Here is an 18,505-nt window from a genome sequence, read left to right as displayed (position 1 = left end):
ATCAAAAGCTTTTACATGAGGCATGTACAGGTCTAAAAAGGGCTTAACATTTCCACTTTCATCTTGATTCTCAAAAAAATTATATTTCTGGGCCTTCCTGGCGTGGACCTTGCCTGGTTGCCCTTACAGTCATAATTTAATGCCAACTTGTGTCAGATGCACATCCAAGAATGGCAACCAACAAAAAAGTTAAAGAGCAAATGCTTCCAATGAAATTCACATGTAAATAGCACGCGACCAATAATATTTGTAGTACACGATTACTTACATTCCATCAGAGCAACTCATAACTTTCTTAAAACATAATTTGAATACATCAGTTGTTTACAATGTCTCCTATGACAACAAACACATAAACAATGGAGTAATCAAGCCTGAACTTTGGGATTATGATAAGGAGTGGTCAGTAGGCTGGGGGAGTAATGAGCAGGCTAGGGAGAGTGGTCAGTGGGCTGGGGGAGTAATGAGCAGGCTTGGGAGTGTGGTCAGTAGGCTGGGGGCTATGGTCTCTGACCTGGAGGTAGAAGGCAGCTCCCGGTTTAGACAACTGGTTGAGGAAGTGATCGTGGAAGCCAGTCCGCAGGATGTCTTGAGCATATGTCTCGTAGGGGTCGAAGGCCAGCTCCTGGAAACAAAAAGAAAGCTGTATCAAATGTCATGTGTTATAACAGTCGTGCTGCTGACACTGGCTACAACCATAGGGTGTAAGTGGGGTCTGCGAATGACAAGTAACCTTGCCTGGGACCTGAAGACTTGCGTTAGCTCCCTGATCTAACGCACGCACCCACCCACTCAGAAACACACACCCACGACCACCACACAAACCAACCTCAGCCAGGTCTTCAAAGCAGCTGCCCACCAGTGGGTGTGGGCTCCCTTCATCTGTCATCTCCACCGTGTCTTCAATAAGGCCCAGCAGCTTAAGGGTGACCTCGTGGATGTCCACTATGCGGCTGAAGATGTTCTCCACGTCCTGCAGGGGGTAGTAGAGAGGGGGAGAGAGAGGAGAGAGAGCGAGAGAGAGAGAGGATGGGAGACAGGGAATTAAGAAAGAGGAGGGAGGCCGTGAGAGAGTTGGGGGAAGAGCGAGAGCGAGTCGTGTGGGAAGAGGGGGAGGGTGAGAGAGAGTGAGTCGTGTGGGAAGAGGGGGAGGGTGATAGAGAGATAGGTGGAAGGGAGAGAACAGTAATGCAGGAAGGTGGCAGTAGAGAAGTGAGAGAGTTGGGGGAAGAGAGAGAGAGCGAGTCGTGTGGGAGGGTGATAGAGAGATAGGTGGAAGGGGGAGAACAGTAATGCAGGAAGGTGGCAGTAGAGAAGTGAGAGAGCGGTGGTAGAGAGGGGAAAAAAGTAGCGGAAAAAGACCAAAGTAGAGTCAAACAAAGTCATGATGGAAGATCATCGCTGCACGTGTGTGTGTGTGTGTGTATATGAGTCTACCTCCATCACTACTCACATGGTGAGAGAAGAGTATGGCGTCGGAGGCCAAGGGCTCGCGGAACACCTTGATGATGAGGTTGAGGTCGCGCAGGTACTGTCGGACCTCGGCCATGAAGGTCTTGACCAGGTCGTAGTAGGTCTGCTCCTCGCTGGTGGACGGCTCCTCGTCCATCAGGGGGAAACCGCTGATGTCCTCCTCATCCTGGTGGAACATGTCCATCAGAACCTGGAGATGGGGGGGGGGGGGAGTAGAAACGGCCAGACATATTCTTACCAATTACTCAAGAAGAGTGTTCTAGACCACTTTTTGCTCCCGGGTGGCGCAGCGGTCTACGCCACTGCATCTCAGTGCAAGAGGCATCACTACAGTCTCTTGTTTGAATCCTGTCTGTATCATATCCGGCTGTGATTGGGAGACCCATAGGGCGGCGCACAATTGGCCCAGCGTCGTCTGGGTTTGGCCGGTGTAGGCCGTCATTGTAAATATGAATTTGTTCTTAACTGACTTGCCTAGTTAAATAAAAATAAATAATTATAGGTTGAATAGTCACACAGAGGGACATCAGCATAGATACCAGGTTGGAGTCAATTCATTTTAGTTCAGTCAATTCAGGGAGTAAACTGAAATTCCAATTCCAATTTTCTTCAGTAATTTTCTATAAAGAAAATGTGAAATTGGAATTTCAGTTTACTTCCTGAATTGAAATAGATCCTGAGAGACCAAAGCTTAGAAGCGCGAGCACGAGCACACACACTCTCGCTCATTCAGCTGGCATTCTTCATCAGCTTATGTTCAGAAATGACCCTATGGACTCCAGCTTTAGTGGAATATTGGCCAGTCAGTGTGGTTCCTGGGCCTTCTCACCATCACACACCACCACTAAGGCCAACAACAATAGCATTTACAAGCTAATCTAATTTAATACTCATAGCAACATAAAAAAGGGACAATCTGGGATTGGTACAGTCATTGAATCTTGAAGAATAACACTTATATAACTAGAAATTGTTTATTGTCATAAATGGCCAGTGATGTCCTGCTGGGAGATGTCATTGTAGCTGATGTTGAAAACCCTCTTCATAATGCATTACAAAACACAGGCGTTACTCTCACCTTATCGGCACACATGGCCACGGTGATGTCCTGCTGGGAGATCTCGTAGTGGCGGATGTTCCTTACGTAGTTCCCTGCCAGCTTTAGGATGTCTGCTGAGATGTACTCCAACACTGCCACAATGTACACCGACACCTGGTGGTCAATCTTGTACCCTAGTACCTCCTGAACAAGGGAGAGGAATTATGGGGAAATTAGTCCACAATGTACACGTACACCTACGTGGTGGTTGACATTGTACCTTAGTGCCTCCTTAATAAAGAACAGGAATCATGGCGAAATGAATCATGGGTAAAAGCAGGGTCAGTGGGGTTTGACTACTGTACAATCCGACCACTGTACTTTCAAACAAATGGAAACGGTGTAGGCCAAAACGGGCCACAGAATGCAGAATGTGCAGGGTAAGAATTCCGTCAAGCGTTTTAGTTACCGGTACACATCATTGAACAGTAATTGGGCACAATAGGTACTTTAATAGTAATTAAGTAATGTGAGATGGTTATGCAAGGTAATTAGCTAAGAATTGTATAACCTGTGTTCGTAAAATGATGTCAACCACAGTAATGATGTTGTTGCTGCACATGAATGTATATGTGTATTTCTAAAACAAAGAGCACTAGGAGCTCATAGCAAAAAAGTTCTGAAGAATATAAGTGGAATATTCTTAGCAAGTATCCAAAAAGAGGCATGTTTTTAAAAGGTTGCTTGGTCATCTCTGGTTAGGTGTTAGTTAGGCTTTACATTTTAGAACACTATCATTCCTTATTTAAAGGGGCAATAGGTGAAAGAGTACAAAAATGTAAAAGTGCAAAAAGTTTAGGTCTTTCAGAACTTTAACCTTTTGTATTCTTCGAAGCATGGTCTAAATTAAGTAGATCTTTGCATATCCTTGGAATTGTACTTCATGGTTTGAGAACTCTACAGCCACAATTCATTCTAGCCTGTGTGCAAACCCTCATACTGGCTTTCTACATTTCTCCATACCCATCCCACAGCTTTTTTTTACCAAAACTTTGTTTCAACTGCAGATTACCCCTTTAATATCATCTCAAAGTATTTGGCATGGGGGAAAACATTTTGTTAAGCTTCACAGGTTCATCCTGGATTTTCAATAAGTGACCAATTTCACAAAACAGTTCAACGTCTCCCTCTATTGGTCAGTAAAGGTATTGTGAGAAAAGTGGCCAATACCTTTACCAGGGCTGTGTTCAATAAGAACCGAAACAGAAAACATTTTGGAAAACACAAAATGTCTATTTTGTTTATTGAGTCACTTTAAAAAAGCAGTCCAATCAATCCTTTTTCTGTTTCATAACATTGTCACTTTCTGAAGTGTAGAACACAGACATCAGTAACCGGGCCCTGCGCAGGAGGATTACAACACTTTCAGATATACTGTGTAGAACAGCTAGAATAAATGAATAAATTAATATATATGACAGACAGTCCTACTTGCAACATTCAGGACTTTTTACTGTGACTTCAGAAACTATTCACACCATAATTTTGTGTCACTGATCAATACCCCATAACTTCAAAGTGGAATTGTTTTGAGAAATGTTTATAAATTAATAAAAAAGTAAAAGCTGAAATGTCTTGGGTCAATAAGTATTTAACATTTTATGGCAAGCCTAAATAAATTCAAGAGTAAAAATGTGCTTAACAAGTCACATAATACATTGTGTGCAAAAATAGAAGTTTTAACGTGATTTTTAAATGCCTAGCCCATACAATTAGTAAGGTCCCCCCAGTCAAGCAGTGAATTTCAAGCACAGATTAAACCACAAAGACCAGCAAGGTTTTCCAATGGTTTGCAAAGGGCACCTATTGGTAGATGGGTAAAAATTAAGCAGACATTGAATATCACTTTTCGCATGGTGCAGTTATCAATACACACAGTCACTACAAAGATACAGGTATCCTTCCTAAATCAGTTGCCGGAGAAGAAGGAAACCGCTCAGGGATTTCACCATGAGGCCAACCGTGATTTTGGAACATTTACCGAGGCGAATGGCTGTGAGAGCCATTAATGAAAATGGCGCCGACAGATATGGCTGCCATGCTTCTAGCTCTTAGGGAACTTTGCAGTATTTGTTTGTGTGTTATTTCTTACATTATTAGCCCAGGAAATGTGTGTTATTAAATACAGCCGGAAATAACTTTTGGATATCAGAGCAGTGGTAACTCACCAGCATTACGACCAGGAATACAACTTTCCCCAATCGGACCCTTTGTTCATACCCCCCAGGGCAATTGAACTGATTCAAGAGGCAGATCCAAAACACCATCGGCGGAAAAAAAGTACTCAGAGTGGACTTCTAGTCCGACTCAGGAGGCGCGCACACCATCCACCGCATCAGAGTATATTACTCGCTAATGTTCAGTCTCTGGATAATAAAGTTGATGAGCTCAGGGCGAGGATTTCCATCCAGAGAGACATCAGGGATTGTAACATACTCCGTTTCAAGGAAACATGGCACTCTTGAGATATACTGTCTGAGTCCGTACAGGGTTCTCAGTTCATCGCGCAGACAGAAATAAATATCTCTCCGGGAAGAAGAAGGGCAGGGGTGTATGTTTCATGATTAACTACTCATGGCGTGATTGTGTTAACGTACAGGAACTCAACACCTTTTTTTCATACCTCAATCAAATGCCGACCGTATTACCTTCCAAGAGAATTATCTTCGGTTATAGTCACAGCCGTGTATATTCCCCTTCAAGCCGATACCACGGCTGCCCTCAAAGAACTTCACTGGACTTTATGCAAACTGGAAACCACATATGAGGCCGCATTTATTGTAGCTGGAGACTTTAACAAAGCAAATCTGAGAAAAATGCAGCAAAAGGTCTATCAACACATTGACTGTAGTACTCGCGCTGCTAAAACACTCAATCAATGCTACTCCGACTTCCGGGATGCCTACAAGGCCCTCCCTTCGGCAAATCTGATCACCCCTTCCTATGGCATAAACTCAAACAGGAAGGACCCGTGCTAAGGACTATTCAACGCTTGTCTGACCAATCGGAAATCCATGCTTCAAGGTTGTTTTAATCACGCGGACTGGGATATGTTTCGGGTAGCCTCTAAAAATAACATAAATTAATACACACTGATACGGTGACTGAGTTCATCAGGAAATTTATCGATGTTGTACCCACTGTGACTATTAAAACCTACCCTAACCAGAAACCGTGGATAGATGGCAGCATTTGCGGAAAACTGAAAGCGCGAATCATCGCATTTAACCATGGCAAGGTGACTGGGAATATGGTTGAATACAAACAGTGTAGCTCCCCCCGTAAGGCAATCAAACAGGCAAAACATTAGTAAAGAGACAAAGCGGCGTCGCAATTCAACGGCTCGGACACTAGACGTATGTGGGAGGGTCTACAGACAGTCAATGACTACAGAGGAAAATCCAGCCACGTCGCGAAAACCGACGTCTTGCTTCCGGACAAGCTAAACACCTTCTTCGCCCTCGTTGAGGATAGCACAGTGCCACCGACGCGGCCCACTACCAAAGACTGTGGGCTCTCCTTCTCCGTGGCCGGTGCGAGTAAGACATTTAAGCATGTTAACCCTCACAAGGCTCCCGGCCCAGTCAAGGATCATAGCCGCATCCTCAGAGCATGCGCAGACCAGCTGGATGGAGTGTTTACGGACATATTCAATCTCTCCATATCCCAGACTGCTGTCCCAAACATGCTCAAGATGTCCACCATTCTTCCTGTACCCAAGAAAGCAAAGGTAACTGAACAAATAGACTATCGCCCCGTAGCACTCACTTCTGTCATCATGAAATGCTTTGAGAAAATAGTCAAGGATCATATCATCTCTACCTTACCTGACAACCTAGACTCAATTCAATGTACTTACCGGCCCATAGATTCACAGATGATGCAATCGCACTACACTGCCCTAAGCTCATCACAAAGCTTGAGGCCCTGGGTTTGAACCCCGCCCTCTGCAACTGGGTCCTAGACTTCGTGATGGGCTGCCCCCTGGACGTGAAGGTATGAAACAACACCTCCACTTCACTGATCCTCAACACTGGGGCCCCACAAGGATGCGTGCTCAGCCCCCTCCTGTATTCCGTGTTCACCCATGACTGTGTGGCCATGCACGCCTCCAACTCAAATCATTACATTTGCAGACTACAAAACAGCAGTAGGGCTGATTAACAACAATTATGAGACAGCCTAGAGGGAGGAGGTGAGGGCCCTGGGAGTGTGGGACCAGGAAAATAACCTCTTACCCAACATCAACAAAACAAAAGGAGCTGATTGTGGACTTCAGGAAACAGCGGAGGGAGCACCCCCTATCCACATCGATGGGACCGCAGTGGAGAAGGTGGAAGGCTTCAAGTTCCTCGGCGTACACATCACTGACAATTTGAAATGGTCCACACACACAGACAGTGTGGTGAAGAAAGCGCAAAAGCGCCTCTTCAACCTCAGGAGGCTGAAGTAATTTGGCTTGGCACCTAAAACCCTCACAAACTTCTACAGATGCACAACGGAGAGCATCCTGTCAGGCTGTATCACACCTGGTATGGCAACTGCACAGCCCGCAACCGCAGGGCTCTCCAGAGGGTGGTGTGGTCTGCCCAATGCCTCACTGGGGGAAACTACTACAGGAAGGCCAAAAAGTTCATCAAGGACAAGCTGGGTCCGAGAGACTGAAAAGCAGTTTCAAGGCTATCAGTGTTAAATAGCCATCACTAGCACAGAGGCTGCTGCCCTATTTACATAGACTTGAAATCACTGGCCACTTTAATAAATGGAACACTAGTCACTTTAATAATAATATTTACATATTTTTCATTGCTCATATCTATATGTATATATTGTATTATATCCTATTCTACTGTATCTTAGTCTATGCCGCTCTGACATTGTATAAATATTTGGAGGAGCATTCTTAATTCCATTCCTTTAGGCGTGTGTGCATTGTTGTGAAATTGTTAGATATTTCTGCACTGTTGGAGCTAGAAACACAAGCATTCAGCAACACCTGCAATAACATCTGCTAAACAAGTGTATGAAACAAATAAAATTGTATTTCATTTAGGAGATAACTGAGGATGGATCAACATTGTAGTTACTCCACAACACTAACCTAAATAACAGAGTGAAGAGGGAAGACCGTACAGAATAGAAATATTCAAAAACATGCATCCTGTTTGCAGTAAGGCACTTCACACAATGTTGCAAAGAAATTAACATGGTCCTGAATACAAAGCATTATGTTTTGGGCAAATCCAACAATTTTTTTTAAATAAAAAGAGTAGGAATATAGCTAAGCACAGGCAAAATCCTAGAGGAAAACTTGGTTCAGTCTGCTTTCCAACAGACAAATTCACCTTTCACAAGGCCACATATACAGTGGAGTTGCTTACCAAGACGACATTGCATGTTCCTGAGTGGCCTAGTTACAGACATAGATTTTTAAGCAGATTTATGACAAGAATTGAAAATGGATGTCTAGCAATGATCAACCACCAACTTCACAGAGCTTGAAGACTTTTTTGAATAATGGGCAAATATTATACAATCCAGGTCTGCAAAGCTCTTCGAGACTTACGCAGAAAAACTCACAGCTGTAATCACTGCCTCAGGTGATTCTAACATGTATTGACTCAGTGGGTTGAAAATGATCTAATCAAGATGTGTGTATGTATGTGTGTGTGCACGTATATATACACACACACACACACAGCAAAAAAATAAACGTCCCTTTTCAGGACACTGTCTTTCAAAGATAATTAGTAAAAATCCATTGTAATGGGTTTAAATGCTGTTTTACATGCTTGTTGAATGAACCATGAACATGCACCTGTGGAACGGTCGTTAACACATCCGCTGTGTCAGATAAAAATTAATTTAAAAAAAGCTTTATCTGAGAACGGCGCTCAGAGCCCAAACCAGCCAAAAATACAGTAGGGCAAAAAAGTATTTAGTCAGACACCAATTGTGCAAGTTCTCCCCCTTAAAAAGATGAGGCCTGTAATTTTCATCATAGGTTCACTTCAACTATGACAGACAAAATTAGGAAAAAAAATTAGGAAAATCACATTGTAGGATTTTTAATGAATTTATTTGCAAATTATGGTGGAAAACAAGTATTTGGTCACCTACAAACAAGCAAGATTTCTGGATCTCACAGACCTGTAACAACTTCTTTAAGAGGCTCCTCTGTCCTTCACTCGTTACCTGTATTAATGGCACCTGTTTGAACTTGTTATCAGTATAAAAGACACCTGTCCACAACCGCAAACAGTCACACTCCAAACTTCACTATGGCCAAGACCAAAGAGCTGTCAAAGGACACCAGAAACAAAATTGTAGACCTGCACCAGGCTGGGAAGACTGAATATCTGCAATAGGTAAGCAGCTTGGTTTGAAGAAATCAACTGTGGGAGCAATTAATAGGAAATGGAAGACATACAAGGCCACTGAAATTCTCTCTCGATCTGGGGCTCCACGCAAAATCTCACCCCGCGGGGTCAAAATGATCACAAGAACGGTGAGCAAAAATCCCAGAACCACACGGGGGAACCTAGTGAATGACCTGCAGAGAGCTGGGACCAAAGTAACAAAGCTTACCATCAGTAACACACTAGGCCGCCAGGGACTCAAATCCTGCAGTGCCAGACGTGTCCCCCTGCTTAAGCCAGTACATGTCCAGGCCCGTCTGAAGTTTGCTAGAGAGCATTTGGATGATCCAGAAGAAGATTGGGAGAATGTCATATGGTCAGATGAAACCAAAATATAACTTTTTGGTAAAAACTCAACTTGTCGTGTTTGGAGGACAAAGAATGCTGAGTTGCATCCAAAGAACACCATACCTACTGTGAAGCATGGGGGTGGAAACATCATGCTTTGGGGCTGTTTTTCTGCAAAGGGACCAGGACGACTGATCCGTGTAAAGGAAAGCATGAATGGGGCCATGTATCGTGAGATTGAGTGAAAACCTCCTTCCATCAGCAAGGGCATTGAAGATGAAACGTTGCTGGGTCTTTCAGCATGACAATAATCCCAAACACACCACCCGGGCAACGAAGGAGTGGCTTCGTAAGAAGCATTTCAAGGTCCTGGAGTGGCCTATCCAGTCTCCAGATCTCAACCCCATAGAAAATCTTTGGAGGGAGTTGAAAGTCCATGTTGCCCAGCAACAGCCCCAAAACATCACTGCTCTAGAGGAGATCTGCATGGAGGAATGGGCCAAAATACCAGCAACAGTGTGTGAAAACCTTGTGAAGACTTACAGAAAACGTTTGACCTCTGTTATGTACCCTTTATTGGCAATGACAAAGTATTGAGATAAACTTTTGTTATTGACCAAATACTTATTTTCCACCATAATTTGCAAATAAATTCATGTGATTTTCTGGATTTTTTTTCCTCATTTTGGTCTGTCATAGTTGAAGTGTACCTATGATGAAAATTACAGGCCTCTCATCTTTTTAAGTGGGAGAACTTGCACAATTGGTGGCTGACTAAATACTTTTTTGCCCCACTGTATGTAGGCTACGTGTGCCTTGTTTTAAATGTATGTAGTTCTGTCCTTGAGCTGTTTTTGTCTTAATGTTCTGTATTATGCCATGTTAAATGTTTTGTGTGTACTTCAGAAAGAGTAGCTGCTGCTTTTGCAACAACTAATGGGGATCCTAATAAACTACCAAATACCAATATATACAGTGCCTTGCGAAAGTATTCGGCCCCCTTGAACTTTGCGACCTTTTGCCACATTTCAGGCTTCAAACATAAAGATATAAAACTGTATTTTTTTGTGAAGAATCAACAACAAGTGGGACACAATCATGAAGTGGAACGACATTTATTGGATATTTCTAACTTTTTTAACAAATCAAAAACTGAAAAATTGGGCGTGCAAAATTATTCAAAAGGGGAGGATGGAGCCGGTCGGGCGCAACCCAGGCGACATGGAGATGCGGGCAACGGAGCTCGGGCAAAGCCAGCCAGCCAGCCATAGTAATTCGTTATGGTTCCATCCAGATGTGGTGAGAAAACAATGCATTTGGTGGACTCACTGATGGTTGAAGATGATGAGCGATAGGCAAAGGCAATCAACATCGCTCTAATCACAGTCAGAAGACAGTTGAATAAAGTTGAGTGTACTTATGGAAAGGCTCTGCAATACATTTATTTTTATTTTTTATATTTATTCCCCCCCCCAGAACATTAACCATGTGTGTTCTCTTGTTTTGTACTGTTCTGTAGTTGACCCAATACTTCTTCTGACAAATGAAGAACTTTGGTTACTGCAGGCCCAGATCAAAGCTGGTGAGAGAGGTGTTTTTTTTGGGACCACGTTGTGTCTATTGTCCTGCTAATAGCCAAAAGCCTCCAGGACCGACAGAAGTTCCTTACTTTTTCCCCCTTCCACTTGCCTCTACCATTTATTCCCATGGTATTTCGTTATGGTTTGCATTGAAAATGAGGGCATAAACTGGGTCAAGATGCCAGCAAAGTAGACCTTCATGAAGTAAAATAAAAGGTTAAATAAAAATAAATAAAAAAGACCTACAACACATTTAACAGGACATTACTCAACACTGAGACTCATGTCGCCTACGGTAGGCCTACAGTATATCTACAAATATTTTGTAGGTCTCCTGATTTAAACCCGATCGAACTTGTTGCAACTAAAATGTAGTTGAAATAAACAAACTGCATGTTTGCCTGGCATGGATTGTGAAACGATCTCGTTCCTCGCCCTCTTCAACTCCGCCAATGCGGCCTGACTCTCTGCCAATAATTACATTTAGAGGATTGGATTCTAAGGATTCTAAATTAATATATAAGGGGCATTTTTCGTTATAAGGGGCATCTCACGGACCAGATTTCCCCTAAGGGGCCTTATCTAATTATAATGTAGGGTTAATAATAGTCACTTTGTAAATAAGAATTATGAAAGGAAAATTACATACGCAAGAGACGGTAGTATATATTTTTATCCATCCCAATTTTCTTTAACCAATTTTGGCCTTTAATCCAGGGCCGACAGACAAGTTCATTACTTTTTTCCATTTTTTATTTTTACTGAAATTGCATCTAACTTTCTAAGGCTTGTTTAAAAATTTGGATATTTTGGATATGATTTCATTTCATTTAAAAAAAAATAGCATTTGTAATCTGAATAAAGGGAAAAAGGCCATTCTTGAACAAGGGGTGAGACATTCTTACTAATTTGTAAATAAATCCAGTTTGTTATTTTGGAATTATTTATTTCTGTTTTTAGATGGAGAGAACCCAAAAGACTACCGTGCCTATTTTTTAAATTTTTTTATCGTCAATCCACGTGAAGTGAAATACCCCCATTGTATTTACCCAAGTTCTCTCTTAACTACAGGACCACCAACAGTTTTTGTTGCCTGATGCAGTACCACCAACAGTTTTGTTGCCTGATGCAGTACCACCAACCGTTTTTGTTGCCTGATGCAGGACTCTAGTGCCAGAGGAAGAGACTGACTGAAAACCCCTCCATTAACTACCACAGTTTAGACAATCGATAGATCAGCGTTCTAACTCCCCCTTGTGATAGTGCGGTACAATGACAAAATACCAGCATCTACCACAAACAGTCGCAGCATAAGCTCGTGACTTTTAAAGGAAGAACCACTGTATTTTGTGTAGATCCTTGACAACAAATGACAAATCCCTTTAAATCCAACTTGTAACAAAACATTTTTGGGGAAAAGGTCAAGGGGTGTCAATACTTTCTGAAGGCACTGTACATCACTGAATACACCCTGCTGTTTCTTAAAAGTGGTTCACAGCCTGACTAATTTACTGGGTGCTGAAGACATAGGCTACATGCTGATGACCTTACAGGTAGTAGTAGTTCATTATGATTGGTCTAGCCACCACAGTCATGTTCAGTAGGCACAAAACAGCAATGTACTACATGAAAGCAGGGTCCAAGGTTAACTTTTTCTTTGTAAATGCATTAGGGTCTTGCAGGGCCTAGGTTAAATGCTTGTATGTATGTATCTATGTATGTATGTATTCAGCAAGTAATAGGCTACATTTGGTCATTATGGCATATATTGTATTAAAAAACTAATATAATTTCGCAATATAGACAATGTATTATTTTTGCTAGTATGTTCACTACTTTCCCTAAAATAAATAAGCTGAGTGAGTAGATTGTTGAGCGCTTATTTTTCCTCTGGACAGCTCGTGTGCCGTGTGAAGGCATCAACTCATGTACTGCCCGCATGCTCAAGAAGTTGTGATTGGCGAGGAGCGTGGTTGAATGAACGGCCAATAATTTTGCTCAAATACAAATAGCATATTTTTTCAGTGTGTAGTCCTTCAATGGTTTTCAATAGCAGACTGCGACACAGAAGGTTAAACTGGAAAGACAAAATGTGCTGAGAAGATATTGGCCCAACATGTTTTTACTGGCCAGCAGGCAATCAATGTCAGATCCTGCTAAAAGTGTCCAGTAAGAAATGTACATTTTCGCTTTCCATTTCAAATTGCTTTGACTACTGAACATGACCCAGACATTTGGGATTATGGGTTACCTTGAGCAGCGGGTGGATCTTATCCACGGGCAAGGCCAAAGGATTCCTCCTCTTCCTCTTTTCAATGGCCGCCTGGGCATCAGCGATAGCCCATTTATCGATAGGGTGAGGGAAACTCTTTTGCACTCGCTCCTGAGGGGAGGAAAGGAGGGAAGGAGTGAGGGAGATCGAGAACCCTTTAATAGTGCAATACTTTTGACCAGAGCCCTATGGGCCCTTTCTAAATGTAGTGGAATACATAGGGAATAGGGTGCCATTTAGGCTGCAGAGGGCCTTACTTATCTGTTATTTACTTTAATGACATATTTCCTGGTACTCTATTGACGCTGCATCCATAGGCAAAGCAAACATTACCCCCAGTGAACGTCTTTGTTCACTGGGGGTAAACATGCCTCCTCCTCCTCCTTCAATCTGCCCTATGACACTTTACACCATTGTTTTATTGTTGCAGACATTTCACAAGGGACTTTTCCCTTAATAAGGGACATCTAACAGGTTATGTCAATGGGAGGGCAGGTACATGACATGTACATGTCAAGTCACACTTCCGCTAGAGGCACTACCAGGATGTCCTTCCCTTGACGTGGGTGTTGGGTTAAGAGTTACTGTAACCCTTTAAAAAAAGGGTGAGAACTACAAAATACATCCACAGTTAAAGGAGGACATCTTCATAAGCACTACATAACAAGTTGGCATAGGCTTTGAGGCCTAGGCATTTACAAAATGTTTGTGTTGTATATTAGGAGGGAATCAAACAAACAATACAAATTTCCCGTAATCTGTTGGATCCAATGGGTCACAAATTACAATATACACAAGCAAATGAGTGTGGTCAATCATCAACCCTGGCAGGTCAATGGTTAAAAGGGGGCACAGGTCAAGGGTTAAAGTTCATACAGACTGGGTCACAGGGAGAGGTCAACAGAAAGTGAGAGCACAGAACTAAGGGAGGAGTAAACATGGTAAAAAGAGACCACATAGATGGTTTGGCTTTACCATGCCCCATGGCTAGGGCCATGGACCCTAAAAAGCACCTGTGGATTTCACGTGATCCGTCTGCTCGCAAAAATGAGTCAAGGTGGACAAAACAAAAACAAGAGGTGAAAACATGTTGGCCCGCTAAAACATGGATTTAACAAAGAAAGATTTCAGATGTTTTCTGCATTAACTCATGTCAGTTATCATTGCAAAAAATCAACACAATAGTAGTAGCCATTAGTGTGATGATGCGCAAGAAAACATTCTGTTCAATGACATAAAACCAAACAAGAACTAAAAAGGTAATCATATTAAAAAATATGAGACTGTGTTCTGTTCAAATGATTGTCAAAGCAATAGGAGTCAAAATACATGTCTGCAAACAGCTTCACTTTTCTACCTTTCACTTTGGGTAAATGGATTGTATTCATAAGAATACAAATGGACAAAAACTGAGTTACATCTCAGTGCAAAACAAACCGTCTAAAGAACACCATGATCTGAGCTTAAAATAAATTAAACTTCAAACATTTATAATTTCCCCTTTTTGGTTGGGGACATAAATCAACATCCTCTTTTACTGAAAACGTGACTTAACCAGCTGTCAATAAAAAGTGTGTCTGCTACCGAATACAATTAAACTGAATGCTATGATACACTGTGAGCGACATTAAAGTGGCAATCAGCAGTTGAAACAATAACAAAGCGGACTCCTTGCCCCGGTTTGGTAAAAAAGCTGAGGGATGGGGCTAGAGAAATGTAACCACTCAAATTCATAGACAGAGGTATGGATGCAAGGACTGGCCATACATTATATCAAAATTATAGATTTAACCATGTTTTGAGGCTATATAGTGCTTGTTTACAAACATTGGAGTAAAAAAACGTATATTTTGGATTCTGATAGGGTATGACAGTTGAAGTAAGCTCATGGCAGGAACTGGAACACATTGTCGTACACGTTGATCCAGAGCATCCCAAACATGCTCAATGTATTCAGGCCATGGAAGAAATGGGACATGTTCAGCTTCCAGAAATTGTGTTCAGATCCTTACAACAAGGTGCCGTGGATTATCATATTGAAAGCACTCCACACTGCCCTTTCCCACCTGGACAAAAGGAACACCTATGTGAGAATGCTGTTCATTGACTACAACTCCCGTGTTCAATACCACAGTGCACACAAAGCTCATCACTAAACTAAGGACCCTGGGACAAAACACCGACTGCAACTGGATCCTCGATGGGCCGCCCCCAGGTGGTAAGGGTAGGCAACAACATCTGCCACGCTGATCCTCAACACAGGGCCCCTCAAGGGCTACCTTTACCACTTTAGTCCCCTACCCTTACCACATTTGTCCCCTCCTGCTCTCTCTGTTCACCCACAACTGTGTGGCCAAGCACCATAAGTAAGTTTGCTGACGACACAATTGCGCCATCGAGAGCATCCTGACCGGTCGCTCTGCTACTGCACAGCAAGTGGTACCGACACGCCAAGTCTAGGTCCAAAAGGCTCCTTAACAGCTTCTACCCCCAAGGCATAAGAGTGCTGAACAACTAATCAAATTCAAATGGCCATGCGGACTATTCACTTTACCCCTACCTACATGTACAAATTACCTCAACTAACCTGTAGCCCTGCACATTGACTTGGTACCGTTACCCCCTGTATATAGCCTTGTTATTGTTATTTTATTGTGTCACTTTTTTTCTTAACTCTATTTCTTGAACTGCATTGTTGATTATGGGCTTGTAAGAATTTCACAATAAATTGTATTCAGCGCATGTGGAAAAATTGAATTTGATTTAACAATGGGACTCAGGATCTCGTCACAGTATCTGTGCATTCAATTTGCTATAGATAAAATGCAATTGGGTTCATTGTCCGTAGCTTATGCTGGTATTCATCCATGAAGAGCACACTTCTCTGGCATGCCAGCGGCCTTTGAAGGTGAGCATTTGCCCACTAAAGTTGGTTACGGCACCAAACTGCAGTCAGGTCAAGACCCTGGTGAAGATGGCGACCACGCAGATGAGCATCCCTGAGATGGTTTCTGACAGTTTGTGCAGAAATACTCTGGGTTGTGCAAACCCAAAGTTTCATCAGCTGTGCGGGTGGCTGGTCTCAGACCATCCCGGAGGTGAAGAAGCCAGATGTGTAGGTCCTGGGCTGGAGTGGTTACACGTGGTCTGCGGTTCTGAGGCCGGTTGGACGTACTGCCAAATACTCCAAAACGACATCGGGGGTGGCTTATGGTAGAGAAATTAACATTCAATTCTCTGGCAACAGCTCTGGTGGACATTCCTGCAGTAAGAATGCCAATTGTACACTCCCTCAAAACATCTATGAAATTGTATTGTGTGACAAAATTGCACATTTTAGAGTGGCCTTTTATTGTCCCCAGCACAAGGTGAACCTGTGTAATGATCATGCTGTTTGGCTTCTTGATATGCCTCACCTGTCAGGTGGATGGATTATCTTGACAAAGGAGAAATGCTCACTAACAGGGATGTAAAACAAATTTGTGCACAGAATGAGAGAAATATGCTTTTTGTGTGTATGGAAGATGTCTGGGATCTTTTATTTCAACTCATGAAACATGCGACCAACACTTTACATGTTGCGTTTATATTTTTGTTCAGTGCAGCAACTGCTGATTGCCCCTTTAAGTAGAAGTAGCACCTAACCACTGGTCAAGGGTCAGTTTATTTCCTAGACCATAGGTTAAAGTGAGAGGATCAGGGGAACAGTCGTCTGATCCTAGACCTGTGATTTAGAGGCAACTTCTACCTCGCCACATCTGTTGTTGATGCCCTGAGGGATTCTGAAAGGGAAGGTCTGCTCACTCTTTTTCTGCTCCCAAACGGGATCTTTTAATACAGCTTAGACAACACAATCACAACGATTCAACTTAATTGTGATTGATTGAAATGTTGTGATTTTATCACCTGGGCCTAAGCTTTAGTAAAATATCACATTTGAAGGCAAAACAACACGCACACATTCCCTTTTTCTCTATGTATTGGACCTTTTTGTCCAAAGCTCCCTTTATTGCTTTGGAAGTGTACAAAACCCCCTCTGTTTATACTCTGTAAAAAAGGGGTCAACAAGGTTGACGGAGATCTTCACCTCCACGTCTTGCACGCTGCGTGGCTGTGCCTGGCAGAGCATGCTGAGCAGCAGCAAGATCAGCTCCTCGATGTACTGCAGCGCATCCTCCTGGGACGACAGCTTGGGATGCACCTGGCTCAGCACCTTCACAGAGACAGAGATGTGCATTAGTTCAGTATGAGTCAATTTAAAAAAAATCTACTGTTAAAAAAGATTGGATCGGTAGAATGTGGTAAACATGTATGAGTTCAGTATAGGTTGAGTTGATTATCATATATATTTTTTATAAACTGTTAAAAAGCTTGGGGTGCATCTGGCTCAGCACCTTTACACAGAAACTAAGAGAGATGAGGCGAGGCTACTAGTTCAGTATAGATTGCCGCTGGGCCCAAACTGGTTGACTCAATGGTGTTTCCATGGAATAGAATCAACGTGGAAAACTGATTGAATTTGCAAAAAGTCATCAACATATAGGAATTGAGACATTTTCTAAGTTTTTCACCCACTTTTGAACCTAAATCCAATTACACAGTTCAAATGTTTGTTGATTACACGTTAGTTGACAACTCAATAAAATGTCAATCTAAACTAGACGTTGAAGTGACGTCTATGTTTAAAAAAAACAATCAAACTGTTAAAAACCTTGAGTAGCAACTGGAAAGACATTTTCTAGTGTAATATAGTTTGAGTGTTTTCACACTTAGTCCCTTTTCAGTCAGTCAATGTGTGTGAACTCAGTGCAGTTCGCTTAATTTTTTTGTACAGTATGAACACTCCAAAAGAACTCACGACCCCTTAAAAGAGCCCCAAAAGCAAACCAAATTGAGACCATTGTGAGAGGTGGTCCGAATTCGGTTTGCTTGAATTTCCGCACCACACACTAGACTACTGCAACAGCGTTTCCCCTGCCATAAGCCCTCACATTGGTGCCACAAAAGAGAGAAGATGAGGTAACACTTTACTTGACACCCAGCGTCATAACATAACGTTACACGGTCATAACACGTTATTACACAGTCATAACCATGTCATGGCGTAACACCTGACATAACACATTGTGTTATTTTATGGCTGTTATGACACCTACATAGGAGTAGAAAGAAAACTTCAGAGAAAAAACTTATTTGGATAAAATTGGGTTTTGACACTTAAGTAGGTGTTATAAAAAGCCATAAAATAACGCAATATATGTCACAACAGGTGTAAATATATGGGTCATGACAGTGTTATGACCATATTATGTTATATTATGACAAGTTATGTCAGCGGTTATGAGATATGACATGGTTTTGACCGTGTCATAAC

General features: G+C 42.3%; 1 protein-coding gene across 4 annotated transcripts in view; it reads right to left on the bottom strand.

Moving 5' to 3' along the window:
* The window catches only part of LOC110486079 (son of sevenless homolog 1), an 82,010-nt gene that overhangs the window by 45,914 nt on the left and 17,591 nt on the right, over window positions 1–18,505 (bottom strand). For all 4 annotated transcript variants that reach the window (XM_036940733.2, XM_036940731.2, XM_036940732.2 and 1 more), the window contains exons 2-7: window positions 17,219–17,344; window positions 13,111–13,242; window positions 2,552–2,716; window positions 1,454–1,663; window positions 830–973; window positions 515–625 (exon numbers count right to left, since the gene is read on the bottom strand). In XM_036940733.2, coding sequence (XP_036796628.1) covers window positions 515–625; window positions 830–973; window positions 1,454–1,663; window positions 2,552–2,716; window positions 13,111–13,242; window positions 17,219–17,344 — 888 coding nt within the window. The remainder of the gene's footprint in view (window positions 1–514; window positions 626–829; window positions 974–1,453; window positions 1,664–2,551; window positions 2,717–13,110; window positions 13,243–17,218; window positions 17,345–18,505) is intronic.

The sequence above is a fragment of the Oncorhynchus mykiss genome, chromosome 13 (assembly GCF_057628025.1).
Source record: "Oncorhynchus mykiss isolate SJ-2025 chromosome 13, ASM5762802v1, whole genome shotgun sequence".
NCBI classification, from domain to species: Eukaryota; Metazoa; Chordata; class Actinopteri; order Salmoniformes; family Salmonidae; genus Oncorhynchus; species Oncorhynchus mykiss.
This window is presented reverse-complemented; position numbering and strand designations above follow the sequence as displayed.